Raw genomic sequence first — 14,993 nt, 5'->3', positions numbered from 1 at the left:
TGTCCCATTTATGTTATTTACTCTTGTATTTAGTTGTATCCATTTAACTCAGTTGCTCGTATTTATAGTTGTATCCATGTAATTGATTTAATCTCTTTTTTAGTGTTGTCCATTTAACTTGTTTAGGTGATATTCAGTTGAAGTTTGGTTCTTTCAAGTCACATTTCACACAATTCAATAGTTAAACTCTTACATTTTTAAAAACATTCGGACATAACCTCTTCTAAAAATGGACTTAACCACCCTTTAGGGTTCTTTCAATCTCAACAATTCATCAACCATGTTCACAACAATCTAAACCCTACTGTGCACTATCATTAAACAATAGTCTCTCTACATATGTATAATAAATATTACTACAATGGTTCATTTAGAGAAAGTTTTCTTCATGCTTCGTGCCATTTTGGAACATCCTTTCTTCACCCTCTTTTTAATGGTTGACGGAGACCATCTAGAGGCACTTTTACGAGCTGGGTCAATCCTAAGGTCATATCCCTTATCCAGGGCACCTGAATGATAACAAAAATTAGCCCTGGTCAATACTCATGTATCAATAATATGAATACTAACCCTAATCAAGAAACAATAGGGTGAATAGCAAACCTAAATCAACAGCCAAAAATAATTTAACACAATATTATTACTATATCACTAAATAATGTATCATAAACATAAATATCAATCCCATTCAATGCATAACAATCAAATTACCTGCACCAGCTTCGTCAACCATTTCATCACTTGTACCGCCCTCATCAACCGCATCAGGAACTAAACCGAGCTGATCGACTTCATGCTCCCCTGCACTAGTCTCCTCAACCACATTGTCAGTCTCCTCCTCATCCTCTTCGGGCATAGAAATCCGTGTCGGAGTCTGCCGACATCCAATCCCCCTATGGACACTCCTACCAGAATCAACAGAGCTTCTCGGCATAGAGTACTCAGAAAAGGACCGCGGTGGACGACTTGCATCCAAAGATAATCGACCAGGACCCTCTTGAGGCACCGGCACCTGTACAGGGTCTTGGGTAGAGAATAAATTATCTACCCATTGAGATGACTCAGGACCTTGAACCCAATCAATAATATGCCTATACTGTTCCTCATCATGTGTCGATGTCCCTAGTATTTGTGTCAACGAATAGTGCGGTGCCTGGGTCGGTATGTATTCCTCGTGCATCGTAGAGGCCTGTGTGTATGGCTGTATGGTAGGCTGAGTGAAAGGTTGTGCATATTCCTGTGAGTATGGTGGATATGATATAACAGGCTGAGTGAAAGGTTGTGGACATGGTTGTGCGCATGGTGGGTATGCATATGCTTGTGGATGTGGTAGGTACGGATACGGTGGGTATGTATATGGCTGTGAATATGGTTGTTGATCTTGCCATGGTGGGTGTTGTTGCTGAGCTGGTTGCTCTTGTTGATGTGATTGCTCTTGCTGTGGTTGTTGTTCTTCATTGGCATGCTCGGAGAGACGCAGGTGATGACCGAAATTACGAACATACCAGTCCATGTACTGCTCAGAAGGTTGATAATGGTCGCCATGTGCACCGGTTAATACGGATGCAGGACTGTTTAACCACTGTGAGATCCATTTTTCGTGTTCTACACCCCAGTTTTTGTTTTTGGGTCCCGTCAGCACTATGTTATGGGATGCGCCGAGTTTCATTGGTTCAACTGGCGGGTCTTGTTGAAAGCCAAATTGTCTTCTGACTCTATCAGTGGGATGCCACTCCACAGTCTCAAAGCATATTAAAGGTACAGTCGCACTCCAGAGCTCTGCACCATCGTTGATCTCAAATGGAATAAGATGTGGCGCAATCCGGTTGGGACTGTATGCATCCCACACAAACTGTAAAAACACAGTAAATCTCAAAGTTATAAATGAGCAATCATGAATTTAATATAGCATAACATCAAATCTAAATGATGAAACACATACCCCGTCCGGAGAAAGATCGTCCAACCTTCTCCTGACGTCAGCAGTTGTCCAATTTTTATACTGCTCGATAGCTGATTGATAATCATTCCACCTGGCATATTGCAACAACTCATATTTTTATAAAAATTTGGACATAACCTCCCCTAAAACTGGACTTAACCACCCTTAAGGGTTCCCTCAGTTCATAAATCATTTCAACCATCAACCACTCAGCACATCAAATTAAATCATAAGTCATTCGTAATATCAGTTACTACAGAAAAAATCACTAAATCCACATCTTAGCTAAATTTTACCTGCGAGCAAGTGGAAAGCTAGTATCCATCGGCAGTGGTCCTATTGACGGCATTCGTAACCATGCCCATACAAGGAGCAATGGCATAGGACCATCAATGTCCTTGCAGTCATACCTAGATGCCCGACATAAGGATCGATACATGTGTGCAAGGCAAGCTGAACCCCAACTAAATTTGTGAATCTGAGAAAAGTCACGAAGCAACGGCAAATACTTCCAGTGCACACTGATTCCAGACTTGTCACTAAATAAGGTTGTTCCAAATAGACACATTATGTGACATTTTACATAAATTTCCCTACTTACTGCGTCAGTCAAATGTTGGCGCCGCTTTAGGGTGCGAAACCATGCTAGCTTGACTCCGCTTCCTCTATGGTCGTTCGGGCCAGGAGCAATACCAAATTGGGTCATGCACTCATTCTCTAACCCACTTGTGCTGTGGTCAGTTGATCCAGTAACTGGCAAGCCGTGAGTTCGGAGTCCAAAAATCATGGCTACGTCCTCCAACGTAATCGTGCACTCGCCGTGTGGAAGATGAAATGTGTGCGTCTCAGGCCGCCACCTTTCAACTAGTGCGTCTATAGTTGGACCGTGAGACATGATCCTTCCAATCTGAGATATATGATAGAATCCGCTCTCTCTGAGTTGTTCTTCCACCCTAGCATCATATGAGTCTATTTGGTGTAAGTGTCTAGTGTGCAAATTTCGTGAACCCTGATAACAAAAATAATAACTAACCGTCATTAACCAGAACTAGTCAATATTACCAAACTAATACTCGGTTTAGTAACAAATATAATTAATAATTACTAAAAATCCAAATAATTTATAATTACTAATTGAATTATTAATTATTAAGCATAACAGTAAACACAAAAATTACTTACATATATAGGATGTTGAAGATATTCTGATATATGCTCGTCAGCACGTGTGATGTCACGTTTTCCCATTTTTGTCTTTAACGCTACATTAAAATAATATAAAAAAAATTACTTATATTTTTTTTTCTTTTTTACTGAAAACAATAATAATAATAACTCTTAATCTATTTACTAAATACATATCCTAAAAATTACTAATTATCCGATCTAAATATCTCATCATTATTTTTCAATATATATTGCAAAAATGTCTAAAATTACTAAACATACTAAAATTTAATAACAATAATTTTGCTTTTCAATAATTAAATAAAATAAAAAAGCGTAATGGTATATATATATAATTAATAAATATTCAGTTTTATTATTAAAAACTTCACGCACTACATATATAAATTAACAAAAAATCTAAACTAATAAAAACTGAAACACCTAATATTTTATATAAAAAAAATTTAAAAAATAACCCAGGCTCATTAGATAATAATTAAGGCTATATATTTTAGTTAAATTTTAACCTAAAAACCTAAATCACTAAAAAATTATATCCGAATTAAATAAATAATTCTGTTTTGAAATCAATTATTTTAAATAAAACTAAAATTATTAAATTTTTTTCGAATAAATTATTTAAAATATAACTAAAATTACTAAAAACGTCTGTTTCTCAAAAAAGTTAAAATTAAAACAAAACTAAACAAAAATTCTAAAGCAACCTTTTTCTCACATAAATTATATAAAATCAAACTAAAATTAATAAAAATTCTATTTTTTAAAAAAATTAATTAAACAAAATTAAAGTTAAAAAAAAAATACTAACCTTCAACGAATAATATATATTAACGATACGCTAACAATTTACTATTATTATAACTATAACAAAGATAATATATTTTTAACTACTCCTAATCAAGAACTAATAATTAATTTATTCATCTACGTAATCAAAAAATTATTTTAAAAATATTATATACTGTTTTTTTTTTACTTTCACTTCAAAACAATAAAATTAATCCTAACTAACTACTAACAATACATTTAAAATACTAACCTTTTTCTATCTTTAACTGTTGCCGTTTTCCTTGCTGCGGGAATGTGGGGCTGCCGTTTTTTCTGGTTGTGGGGATGTGGGGTAAACAAAATGAAGAAGAAAGAATGAAGACTATGGATATTATGGGCTGAGGAAGAAAGAATGAAGGAAGAAGAGAGTTGGCGTTTTCATCAATGTGTGGGAAGAGAGAGAAATCTGCCACGTGTTGATCATGCACAACAAAACGTCGATAACGTTTTGATCAAAACGTCAGTGACGTTTTCCACATAACGGCGTTGACGTTTTCCTTCCAGTATTTGACGGTTCCCATAGCGACGTTAAATTTTCCTGTTTGATCATTTTGGTGGGTAACACCACCTTTGGCCCAATATTAAAAAAAAAAAGTTCGTTATATACTATTATTTATTATTTACATAAATAAAAAAATATAAATTGAGTTTAATTTAAAATTTAATATATTAAAAAAATATTTTTTTATTAAAAATATTTTAAATATAAATAAAATATTAAATATTTTCTGTGTATGGTACAAGTACATACACTAGTAATATGGGTTCAACAAGAAAAAGTAAGCATGGGTTCAAGAAGAAACAGTTGTCAACTTGTCATTCACATATGAGTAAATTCCAAAGATTCTTCTTACCAAAACGGAAAAAAAAATCCCAAAGATTCTCGTATACTTAGAAAATCCAACGTCGTTTCTTTTTTTTTTTTAAAATAAAAAAAACTAAAATAGATTGCAAATTAAAAAAAAGCGAGTCGATATTAGTTCCAAAATGGGAAAAACCAAAAAGAAGAACGAGTCATTTGAGCCGACTCGTTCTTAAACGCTCTCACAAAAGAAACACAACTCGTCCACGCTGGCAGTCCTTACTTCTGCAAATTAAGAATTAACCAGTGAATAGCAAGCACACGGATCAGTGTTCGTTGTTTAATTTTATTTTAAAAAAACTCCACATATTTTCGTAACGGACCTAACCCCATTCTGCTATGCTATAAAACCCCTAGACCGAAACCTTTCTGTCGTTCCGACTCCAATCTCTTTGCGTTCTCTGCAAACTCTTCGTATCTTCCCTCCTTTGTCGTTGATCGGAATCCATGGCTCGTACGAAGCAGACCGCTCGTAAGTCTACCGGTGGCAAGGCCCCAAGGAAGCAGCTCGCTACCAAGGTAACGTCTTTCTCGGACATAGGGTTTCTCAAAATTTGTTCAATTTTTGCCGCAATTCGGAACCTCTTTAGGGTTAGGGTTTCTCATTGTCTTTTGTAATTCTTGTCAGGCCGCGAGAAAGTCCGCTCCCACAACCGGTGGAGTGAAGAAGCCCCATCGTTATCGCCCTGGAACTGTTGCTCTCCGGTAACAATTTCCCCAAATCTTTTTAACGTTTTTTGTTTTGGAGCTCTTGTATGTTTTGGCCTCAATTTTACATTCTCTTCGTGTTATCTTTTCAGTGAGATCCGAAAATACCAAAAGAGTACCGAGCTTCTGATCCGTAAGTTACCCTTCCAGCGTCTTGTTCGTGAAATTGCTCAGGACTTTAAGGTGTGTTGTTCTCAAAATTTTTCACGTTTCCCAGTTTAATAAATTTCTGATCTTGGATTATATAATTAAAGATGTCATTTATGGTTTGTGTATGGTGCAGACTGATTTGAGATTTCAGAGCCACGCAGTTCTTGCACTTCAGGAAGCTGCAGAGGCTTACTTGGTTGGATTGTTCGAAGACACAAACTTGTGTGCTATCCACGCCAAGAGGGTCACCATTATGCCCAAGGACATTCAGCTCGCTAGGCGCATTCGTGGAGAACGTGCTTAGTTTTACTGTGTAATTCAACATGGTGTTGACGTTAGGATTTATGGTAGACATATAAATTCGGATGTCTCTAATTGTTTGCTCAGATTTCTTTTGGGGGTGATGTTTAGGATTTTATTATTATTATTATAGGGCATATAACATGAATGTTTTCTAATGTTTGTTCAAGACTCAGCTACCTATTTCGATCTATGGTTTTGTGAATTAAGTTCCCTTCCCTTGTTTGTTGAATTCGAAGTGTTTATATAATTAGCTATTTATTGATTGTGACAGTGTTGAATTGTCTAAGCAATCAATATCTTGAAGTAATCTGCTGGTTTGTTTTTTTAACCCTGCGAGCTTCTTACTTTTAGGCGGTATGAACATTGTAATAGGAGGACTTTTGTTTTTGGGACACTTGTGTATAACTACTCGTTTTTCGCAATTGTGGGCTTTTTTTTTTGGGAAGTCTGTTGAACATTCTGCAACAGGTTGCGAAATCATCGTCTTTATTCGTTGATAATCAAATTAACAGCGTGTTTGGCTTGGAATTGATGAAATTTGAATGGATTTGAAACAAAAATATTTAAACTAGTTTAAGTGCTTGTTGGACTCTTTTTTAATGAAAAAAGTTATTTTTGATTGTTTTTAGTAAATTTTAGTTAATAGTATTAAAAAAAGGCTCAATTTTATGAATATGGAAGGCTTGTGTGTGATCTGTCTGAATATGGATTCATGGGTAGAAAACAAATATGGGGGACAGTTTTCTGTGAGTGTGAGAAAGAAAAACTTGCACTATGTGAGTTCTTTGATTTTAAAATTTTGCATAACAAATCGCATGGGATGATTGGTAGTCCGATTTGTAGCTGGAGAAATTTAAATTCTGATTTGTAGCTGGAGAAATTTAAGTAGCTGGAGGCAGTTGGAAAGAAATAGCTGGAGGCAGGTGAAAATCGGACCCTCATCGCATGGTACGATTTGATTATTTTATATTTTTTTGAATCAAATTAACCTAATTTAAGGGAATTAACATAACTTCTTTTTGAGTTTTTTCATTGCTTGGTATGAAACCAAAAAACTAGTAGTCAAGTTTATGTTCTTGTTTAAGTGATTGAGAGAAATGAGTGACAGAGTTATATTAAAAGAACTATTTTGTTCAGATTTTGTTACAAACATTTGAAAGAGTAAAATTTGTTTGTGAAAATCTGTTAAATGTTATTTCTTTTACCATCTCTTTTGAAGAGTTCAAAGGTGTGATATGTGAAAAGATTGATTTTGAGAGGGTAAGAAAAATATCCTGTATTCTATATAGATATCCCATACTGGTGTTTGGTGGATTCGTTCAATTTCAAATCAAATATGTAACGGACGAAGCGAGCATGCAAGAGATGTTTTCAATGTATATTGAAAACCGGGCTTAGGTCTCGTTCATCGAGTTGTATGCTGAGTTTGAACAATCTGAGGCCGACTGAAATGTTGTACGGAAAGATTACAATAGTGACAGTGAAGAAGAGTTCGAAAGTAACTACAAAGTTGTTGGTCTAGACGGAGATGAAGATCAAGGTGACGAAACTATGGCTCCAGATGTGATAGACGTGGCGAATGCACTCGCAAACGAAGTGCCGTTTGAGGAGCCATCATTCATGCGAGTTTTGGATTTGGAAGCCATGCATGTTTAGGAGTTTCCAGAATATATGAGTGAATGTACGTAATTTTTCGTATTTATAAAAAGGATTAGAATTTTGTAATAATTTATCTTGATAGATGGACCAAACAGTTAAGTGAAGTGCGATAATATACTCAATTAGTATTTGTTTTTGTGTATCTGTTTATGTATTTAAGTTTAAGATAGTCATTTTTTTAGTTAGTTATTGATTTAGTTAAATATAAATTAGTATTTATTAATCATCATTTAATGACACATTGATGTTCTTATTTTGTTTAGAATGATATATAATAACATGATGTAAAGTTTGTATTTATATCATAATTGATGCAGTAAATATTGATTTACTTTTATTTTCGGTGTTAAAATATTTGTGTATTAAGTACGTTTTGTATGGCTGCTATCCCAGCAGAAATTTCTATTGTCGCAGATGGTGAATTTGTCGTTGGGATGAAATTCAGTTTTAGGGAAGTTGTTATTAAGGCGATAAAAGAGTATACCATACGAAGAAGGGTAGACTACCGGGTGTATGAGTCTGAGCCGTTGACATTTTATGCCAAGTGTACACAGTATGGGTCAGGGTGTGATTGACTTATCAGGGTTAGCATGATCAGCAGGAAGTACTGTTGGGTTATAAAGAGGTATAATGGTAGTCACACCTGTACCAGAGCCACTATTTCTCAGGATCATTCGAAGCTGGATTCGACCACAATTGCAGAAGCAATAAAGCCGTTGGTTGAGGCTGACCCCTCCTTAAAGGTAAAATCGGTTATAGCAGAAGTGCAATCGAAGTTCAACTACACCGTTAGTTATCGGAAAGCATGGTTGGCTAAGGAAAAGACAGTAGAAAAAATATTTGGAGGTTGAGAAGTATCGTACGAAGCGTTGCCTATATGGTTTGAGGCCATGTGTCATAAGGAGCCATCAGCTGTTGTCCATATTGAGACTATGCCTGCATATCAAGGCGATGGCTTGGTGAGTGATATTCGGGTATTGCATCGAGTCTTTTGGAGTTATTGCCCCTGCATTAGAGCATTTAGCATTGTAAGTCAGTTGTCCAGGTGGATGGGACTCACTTGTACGGTAAGTATAAGGGTTGTCTACTAGTGGTAGTTTCACAGGATGACAACAACAATATCGTCCCAATTGCGTTTACTATTGTGGAGGGAGAGACTTCTGATGCGTGACACTTTTTTCTGAGTAACCTGCGCTAACATGTTGTCACTCGGGATGGTGTGGGACTAATATCCGACCGACATGAATCCATCAATGCAGCTGTGGCACGCAGTAACGGAGCATGGTCACCTCCTAGAGCTTTTCATATGTTTTGCATCAGGTATATAGAGTCGAATTTTCTGAGAAAATTCAAGGCACCATACTTGCATAAACTGGTCGTCAATATAGGTAACGCAGAGTAGATCTAAGTAAGTTATTAACAGAGTTACCTTCAACAAGTGTTTTGATCTCTTTTCTTTCGTTTGTTTCTTGTTATCGTGCAGGATATTTGAGGACGGTGCGGGAGTACGAAGTGCGTTACCAGCGTTTACGAGAACGGAGCGAGGCATACACTAACTGGTTAAACCGAATCCCCCGCGAACAGTATGCGTTGGCACTTGATGGTGGCTACCGGTGGGGTCACATGATGACGAATCTAGTGGAATGCATCAATTTAGTATTGAAGGGTGCACGGAATCTCCCCATTATTGCCCTTGTGAAGGCAACATTCTACAGGTTTAACGAGTTGTTTACCCGAAAAAGAGCCGAGGCGGAAGTACGGATTAATGCTGGCCATGTTTTTTCTGAGCTTGTGACGTCAAAGTTGCATGCAAACCAACTGGCATCAGGAAACATCTAGGTTAGTTGCTTCGACCGGCAGAATGAGGTCTTCGAAATGCGCGAGATGCCAAGTGGACTGGAGTATGCTGTCGACCTCCGTCGCCAACGATGTGATTGTGGTGAGTTCCAGGTAGACCGGATTGCTTGTCGACATGTGTTTGCATGTTGTGCCAACCAACGACTGGATTGGCAAGTGTATGTGCATGATGTGTGTAAGATGGACCAAGTTCGGCGAGTGTGCCGAGCTAGGTTTAGGCCACTGGGTAATCCTACTACATGGCTTGCTAACAACGGACCTCGATTCATACTGAATCCGTACCTGAGACGCGTCACCAAAGGTCGCCCCAGGATGACACGCTTCTTGAATGAGATGAACACGCGAATGTTACGTCATCCTAGGCGATGTAGGCTATGTGGGGCTGAGAGACACAATCGTAGCAGATGCCATCAGTCAGCTGGTGCAAATGCCGACAGAGATGCTCAGTAGATTCACAGTCTAATATGATATGATATATGTAGCATTATAACTTATGACAATCTAGTATAATAAGATATCTGTAACATTATATAATATGACATGAATTGTCCAATTGAGTTAATATGATATGATATTTGTAGCAATATATTAAGATATATGAAACATTATAACACGTTCATATTGTCCAAGACATACAAAGTAATCAAAACATAGTCCAGATCATTAATACATAAACAAGTTTACTACACAACAACTACTTTTTCATTGCCCACTTTACATCCTTCACAAATTCTTGCATTTTTGACGGCCTTTTTGAACACAGATGGAGTGTACCGACTAGCGCTACAACGTGACGGATCTACCCTCAAATTGTAACCTTTGCCTGTATCATCCGGAGTGCGTGCCTGACATGTATACAATTTAATTAAACAATTAAATAAAGTACATAAGGTAATCAAACCAACATAGATACCACATATCATTTAGTCAAACCAAACAGAGATACCATTTATGAATACAAAATAATTAACTAATTAAACATGTAAATCAAAATACACAATATAATACCATCATTACGGAATTTTTCATCCTCGTCGAACTCCTCTATTTCATCCTCCTCATCCTCGTCCTCGTCATCCGGGTCATCTACTAGATACCCATTGGTCTCTTGCTCGAGTGTGTTAGCATTTTCTTCAATGAGTCCCATGAAAACACGGTTAGGATTTTGACTATTAAGAATTCTGCGTCCACCGTCACTCCTACTGGAGTCAATAGATACGAACCCTCTAGAAGCAACCGATGAGGTCCGGCACGGATGCCTCCGTCCAACGAATACCTACCTGCCATGAACTCAGGCTGATGGCCGTATTGTGATTGTCCTACATCTGCAGCCATGAACCCAAGCAACTGGTTAAAAGAAGCTCATTCTCATGAGTCAAACTGTGACATACCCCAATACCGTTGATGTATTGGCAATGACGGGGTGAACTGTGTTTAAGGTATATACTGGCTTGAGGACTGATGTTGTTCTTGTAGAAGCGGATTTGGAGGTGATGATGGCGGTGAATGTGGCTCCGGCTCTTCATTGTCATCATCCATGTCCTGATTACCCTCACCATTCTCTTGAACCATAAGATTTGACAAGTTCAAACGGTCCCCAAATTTTGTTCGGTACCAGTACATGTAAGTATCCAATAGATGCTCTGACGGCATAAGAAGCTCAATAAGAACATGGTTATACCTGTTTGTCCAATGCATCACCCAAAATGAATGACTCGGAGCCGTGGCCCAGTTAAGATTCTTAGGACCAGTCAGGACTTTTCCATGCGCCTTGTCCAGATTCCGTTCCTGATGAGGTACCCCCTGAACAAAACCGAATTGTCGCCTACACCTATCAGTTGCATGCCACTCGATGCATTCAAAAGACACCAACGAGACTGTAGCGCTCCAGACAACCAACTGCATGTAGATCTCTGCAGGAATTATGTTCGGATCCACGCGGTCCACAGCATAAGCAACCCACACAAACTAAGGAAAAATAAAGGAAACTCATGATTACAACCACATAACAGACACAATAACAATGCTTCATAAGATTTACACTAACTCTAAACCCAAAACTAATACTTCTTTAATGAGAACACACCTGACCTTCCTAAAGTTCATCAAAGGCCTTCCTAAAGTGACTTAGCGTAAGATATCTATATCATCGGTCACCACGCTCCTAGTTACGCCACCTAATACGATATATTTCATTAGCACAATTGGATTCTAAATATCAAGATACGGGGTAAATGTAACAAAATATTACCTGTTTGCAAACGAAAAATTGCGGGGTTTCCTAGGAAGCGGCGCTAGATATGGCAGTCGGATCCAAGCCCAACCGAGCAGAAGTGTTAGTGGACAATCAATTTTCTTATAGTCAAAACCAGATGCCCTACATAACGCCCTGTAGAGGTGTGCTAGGCATGCCGATCCCCAACTGTATTGTCCAATACTGCCAAAATCATGAAGCAAAGGTAGAAACTTCTAGTGCACAGCTGCCCCAGATTTATCCCCAAACAAGATCGTCCTGATCAGCAACATAATGTGGCACTTCACATACCTATGTATACTGATTTCATCAGTCAACTGTAAATTTTCTTTTAGATCCCGTAGCCACGTCAATTTTATGCAACTTCCTCTACAGTCCGACTTATGCGGTGCAACTCCAAATTGGTGCAGACACTCCGCCTCCAAGACTTCAAAACTATTCATTGCCATCCCTATGACTGGAAGACCTTCCGTCGGAAGACCAAGAATTATAGCCACATCTTCAAGCGTCACAGCACATTCACCAATCGGAAGGTGAAACGTATGTGTGTTAGGGTGCCACCTTTCGATTAGAGCATTCACCAGTGTTTTCTGACATTAGACTACCCTAATCAGAGATACATGATAAAAACCAGTAAGTCGTAAATGCTCCTCCACCCTATCATTGTACTGATCTGGAGGGACTGGGTAATCACATGTCAACATTCTTAAATTTCTATAAAAACATAACAAATTATTAGTCAACTCATTAACAATTACTAACTTACTACTAAAATATAATAATTTTTTAACTACAGCGACTAAAATAACTTTCTCATGCTAAACTTTTTGTTAATTACAAAATAAGTAATTACCATGTACTAACCTACCAATTAATTAACTCTTATGGTTACAAAATTCGCACAACTAACTCAACAACAAACAAATTACTTAAAACCACACAACTATGATAAATTATTTTACTAAATCCAACTAAAACAAATAATTCTGACTTCTAAAATTAATTATTAATCCTTAAAATTATTCATAACTAACTATTAATAATAATAACTAATACATATATTCCTAATCAAAATTCTCAACAATATTACAACATCTAGAGATGTTGTTTCTTTATTTACGGTACAATTTTTTTTATAATATCTAAAATTATAATTTCTAATATTAATTAATTATTTACTATTATTTAAACATATATTCCTAAATTTTAAAAAATAATAATAATCATTTTCGTAATATTCCTAAATTTATTTTCTACGCCAACAATAATAATAATAATTAACATCCTAATAATGATAATTATAATTAAAAAATATTAAAATAATCTTAAAATAAACTTACGTACTTTTAAAAAATAATACTAATCATTCAGTTTTAATTCCTAAATTCAATTTCTCACAACAACAATAACATTTAACTTCCTAACAATTATAATTAAAAATTTTATAGGGATTTCAAAAAAAAAGTTGTTTTAAAAAAAAAAAAAATTCTGTTTACATTTAAAAATTTCTTTTCTAACAACAACAATAATAATTAATTTTCTAGCAATAATAATTATAATAAAAAATATTAAAAAAATTTCAAAAAAAATTACGTTTGTAATACAAAATAATAGCCATCATTCTGTTTACATTTTGAAATACAAAGGCTAACAACAATAATAATAATAATTAACTTCCTAACAATAATAATTATTATTAAAAAATAGTAAAAAAATTTCAGAAAAAACTTACAAATGTTAAAAAATAGCAATAATCATTCTATTTATATTCCTAAATTCAATTTCTAACAAGAATAATAATAATTAAATTTTTAACAATAATAATTATAAATATAAAATATTTAAAAAATTTAAAAAAACTTACATAATTAGAATGATTGAAATAATGTATAATATGAAGCTCGGGACGATCAACATCTTTAACTTTATGTTTCTTTGTCATTTTAAATTTCCTTCCACCATGCACAGCAGAAAAATGGAGAAATGAAGAAGAAGCATGGTGGTATGAAGTTGAAAGTGAGTGTTGAAAGTGATAACTCGGATGGTGAGTGTGGGTCTTGCATGCGTCTTTGTTTGGATTCAGGGTATCGTTCGGGGAGAAGCTTTTGCGTGACGCGTGTCCATGCCTTCGCAACACAGACCGTGCGTTTGGCAAACGCAACTCGGACCGTCCGTTTAGTGAGAGAGAACTCGCAGGGTCTGGGTTCTGTTCCATAGACACCACAACGTTGTGAAGCACCTCTATTCTCCAAATTTGAGTCCAACACCACTCTTGCTTCCATATTCAAATTAAAAAGCATATTAAAAAAATAAAAATATTTTTTTGAAAAGTTATAATTTATACTTTCTTAAATGATTTTTTTCTTTAAAAAAAATAAATAAAAAATATTTTTATTTTATTTTATCTACATATAATTAATAAATAAATTTTTTTTATTAAAATATTTAAACATAAAATTATTTTTATTTTTGTAAATTTTTTTTAAAAAAATATTAGTTAAATTTTTTTTTCAAGATTGATGTTTCAATAAGTCCTAAATAGAATTTACTTTAATTGTATTGTTTTTTCTCAATCAATTCTAATTTAATAGGTTTGATTTGGAATTTCATTTGATGGAAATTTTATTTAAAATATATAAAATATTTTTATAATTTAAATATAAATTTTTAATTTTTTTAGTCACTTTTTTTTTCAATGCCACTATATGGTAACTTATTTTTTCTGTTCTCATTGCTTTTATTTTCTTTTTTTCTTTTTTTTAATTCAATTAATATAAATATATTTTTTTTGAAAAATTTATTATTTAAAAAATATTTATATGTATAGATTCTATGTGTTTAACTTAAAATAATGACTCAAAATATTTGTTTGGTTGGTTGAGTTTCTAAGAAAAAATATTTTTATGTGTTTAATTTAATATATTTGAACATTTTAAAAATTTGTTTGGTTGAGTTTTTAAGAAATTTTTTTTTCAAGTTATATTTTTTTAAAAGATCTTATGAAAAAATAAAAGAAATTTTATGCTTGAATATCTCATGCAAAAAATTTTTTTATTCATCAATTATGATTGGGTATGACAATATAAAAGTACTTTTTTTGTTTATTTATTACATGAAAAATGTTTTTTAAATTTTTTTTAAAAAAAGATGTAAATTATAGTTTCTCAAAAATGATTTTTTTTTAAAAATTTTTTAGTGCTTTTACTTTTACTACTAGAAATTTACTAAATACATTAAAA

At 34.8% G+C, this 14,993-nt stretch overlaps 4 protein-coding genes across 4 annotated transcripts; 3 read left to right on the top strand and 1 right to left on the bottom strand.

The window, feature by feature from the left end:
- Nucleotides 1–151: 151 nt before the first annotated feature.
- Nucleotides 152–4,293, bottom strand: LOC112767199 (protein MAIN-LIKE 1). The gene is made up of 6 exons (XM_025813081.3): nucleotides 4,173–4,293; nucleotides 3,125–3,204; nucleotides 2,239–2,951; nucleotides 1,943–2,033; nucleotides 712–1,852; nucleotides 152–509 (listed from the first exon to the last, which is right to left on the bottom strand). Exons 2-6 carry the CDS (start codon nucleotides 3,188–3,190, stop codon nucleotides 367–369), a joined length of 2,154 nt encoding a protein of 717 aa, XP_025668866.1. The 5' UTR covers nucleotides 3,191–3,204; nucleotides 4,173–4,293; the 3' UTR covers nucleotides 152–366.
- A 439-nt stretch (nucleotides 4,294–4,732) lies between these two features.
- LOC112764426 (histone H3.3) lies at nucleotides 4,733–6,213 on the top strand. Its single transcript, XM_025810010.2, has 4 exons — nucleotides 4,733–5,342; nucleotides 5,452–5,528; nucleotides 5,624–5,714; nucleotides 5,815–6,213. The coding sequence occupies exons 1-4, from the start codon at nucleotides 5,271–5,273 to the stop codon at nucleotides 5,983–5,985; spliced, it is 411 nt and encodes a 136-aa protein (XP_025665795.1). The 5' UTR covers nucleotides 4,733–5,270; the 3' UTR covers nucleotides 5,986–6,213.
- Nucleotides 6,214–6,550: 337 nt separating this feature from the next.
- LOC140180792 (uncharacterized) lies at nucleotides 6,551–10,094 on the top strand. The gene is made up of 3 exons (XM_072222088.1): nucleotides 6,551–7,665; nucleotides 8,040–8,963; nucleotides 9,127–10,094. The coding sequence occupies exons 2-3, from the start codon at nucleotides 8,885–8,887 to the stop codon at nucleotides 9,480–9,482; spliced, it is 435 nt and encodes a 144-aa protein (XP_072078189.1). The 5' UTR covers nucleotides 6,551–7,665; nucleotides 8,040–8,884; the 3' UTR covers nucleotides 9,483–10,094.
- Nucleotides 9,519–9,950, top strand: LOC140180682 (uncharacterized). Its single transcript, XM_072221955.1, has one exon. It carries the CDS (start codon nucleotides 9,519–9,521, stop codon nucleotides 9,948–9,950), a length of 432 nt encoding a protein of 143 aa, XP_072078056.1.
- Nucleotides 10,095–14,993: the final 4,899 nt, after the last annotated feature.

The sequence above is a fragment of the Arachis hypogaea genome, chromosome 17 (genome assembly GCF_003086295.3).
Source record: "Arachis hypogaea cultivar Tifrunner chromosome 17, arahy.Tifrunner.gnm2.J5K5, whole genome shotgun sequence".
In the NCBI taxonomy this organism is placed as follows: domain Eukaryota; kingdom Viridiplantae; phylum Streptophyta; class Magnoliopsida; order Fabales; family Fabaceae; genus Arachis; species Arachis hypogaea.
This window is presented reverse-complemented; position numbering and strand designations above follow the sequence as displayed.